This window comes from Lucilia cuprina, chromosome 6 (genome assembly GCF_022045245.1).
Source record: "Lucilia cuprina isolate Lc7/37 chromosome 6, ASM2204524v1, whole genome shotgun sequence".
NCBI lineage: Eukaryota > Metazoa > Arthropoda > Insecta > Diptera > Calliphoridae > Lucilia > Lucilia cuprina.
In genome coordinates, this window is record NC_060954.1 from 3,591,428 (window position 1) to 3,593,618 (window position 2,191).

General features: G+C 27.9%; 1 protein-coding gene across 1 annotated transcript; it reads left to right on the forward strand.

The window, feature by feature from the left end:
* The first annotated feature begins 1,422 nt into the window (after positions 1-1,422).
* On the forward strand, positions 1,423-2,000 carry LOC111683697 (larval cuticle protein 2-like). The gene is made up of 2 exons (XM_023445797.2): positions 1,423-1,530; positions 1,593-2,000. Exons 1-2 carry the CDS (start codon positions 1,519-1,521, stop codon positions 1,938-1,940), a joined length of 360 nt encoding a protein of 119 aa, XP_023301565.2. The 5' UTR covers positions 1,423-1,518; the 3' UTR covers positions 1,941-2,000.
* Positions 2,001-2,191: the final 191 nt, after the last annotated feature.

Sequence of the window (2,191 nt, forward strand, 5' to 3'; positions counted from 1 at the left end):
TAGAACTGAACTAGAACTGAACTTGAACTGAACTTGAACTGAACTAGAACTGAACTAGAACTGAACTAGAACTGAACTAGAACTGAACTAGAACTGAACTAGAACTAACTACAACTGAACTAGAACTGAACTAGAACTGAACTAGAACTGAACTTGAACTGAACATGAACTGAACTAGAACTGAGCTAGAACTGAACTAGAAATGAACTAGAACAGAACTTTTAAATATTTCCCAAACCATTTATCTGCCCTTTACCTCAGGCTTATTTATTTCAACTCCATCATTAACTTATTCATTCCCATGGAATAACATTACAAACTGACTTTGTATATCTATTTTCCTAATGATTTATTTAAATAATATTTTTCCATATCTCTTCTTTTTGCATTTTTTCATGTGTTTTCTTACAGATTTATTCAAATTCAGCAAGTAAAGTAAAAATGTATTTTCTACGTTTGAATACCAAACGCAGGAGAGTTGATTATCTTCATAACCATCTTCAACAACAACAGGAATTTTTGTCATCGTCATACTGCTCGCCCTCCTCTCTCTCCTCTTCTTGCAAAAAGATATAAACTTAATAATGGATTTTTATTTGGAATAAAGTAAATCATGTATAAACATTTATTTAAATTTTGAATTTTTATAACTCTTAATATTTCCTTATTTACGTCAGAAAGAAGGGAATATGAAATGATATTGAAATGTTTTGCTTTCTACTTACTTGTGCACATGTCAATGTAAATTTTCAAATAAATGTCGAAATTTCTTAAATAAATATTATCTTTTTGTATTAAAGTGAAAATTTTGTTTTATTTTTTTTTTGTTTCTCCTAAATTATTGCTTATTTTATTATTGACCTTTAAGAGTTTTTGTTTTGTAATTTTTCTATAAATTTTCATTATAATATTGTTGTTTTTCATTTCGTTTAATTTTCATAATTGTTAACATTTTTTTTTTTTGGAAAAGGTAAGAAATTAAATATGAAATCTATTTTTATAATGCTGAAAAAAATAATTTTCCTCAGAAACCCTCTAACACAATTGTGTTTATACAAATAAATATTTATTAATATTTTATTAAAGGTTGCAAGTTGTTAGATTAAATAAAATATTTTAATGAATAAATATTTTAAATTTCAAATATTTTTTTATAACAAGACAGGTATAGTAACATATCACGTTTCCTACGAATGATCCGTTAACTTAAAGATGTCTGCTGTTTGACGTTTATAATTAAATTCATTAAAAAAAATAATATTATGCATAATTTAAATATTTTGTAGTGCGTAATTGCTAACGAAATTTAGTTAAAATTGCTCTAAGACAAGTTTGAAATTGATTGCTACAAATTTAATGATTTCAATTAAAAAACGGGATAAATTTCATTTTAAAGAACCGTTTTATTTTCTTCAAAGCAACAAAATTTTGCATAAAAGTCTGCAATTTTAAAGAACTAAGCATCATTTCAAAGTTATAACCAACTTGTCAATAAACCAAACAAAAAAATTCAACAAAATGTTCAAATATGTAAGGACTGAACATTATTTTTTTCTTAAATAGAATATAAAAAAATCCTTTCTTTATAACAGTTGCTCATTGCTTCTCTCTTGGCCTGTGCCTATGCCGCTTCCGATGAGGTTCATGCTGAAGTCAAGGTCTTGGATTCTGATGTTCGTCCCGATGGTTTCGAATACCATTTAGAAACTTCTAATAGCATTAACACCGGTGCCAGTGGTGATGAACACGGTAATATCCATGGTCATTATGAATACACCTCACCTGAAGGTGAACACATTAAGGTGGAATATGTTGCTGATGAAAATGGTTACCAACCCAGCAGTGATGTTTTGCCTACACCCCCTCCTGTACCTGCTGCAATTGTTAAGGCTTTGGAATATTTGCGTTCTCATTCTGCTTTTGAGGAAAAACATCATTAAAGAAAAAGATATGTTATTGTTTAGCGATCATTAAATAAATATTGAATATATGAACTGCAATATATGCATATACGTGAGAGTTTTGTTTGTGATTTGATCCAGGCCGAAAGTCAAATCTATAAAATGTTGAAATCATGACCAATAGATAATTAAACAGATAAATAGATAGATAGATAGATAGATAGATAGATAGATAGATAGATAGATAGATAGATAGATAGATAGATAGATAGATAGATAGATAGATAGAT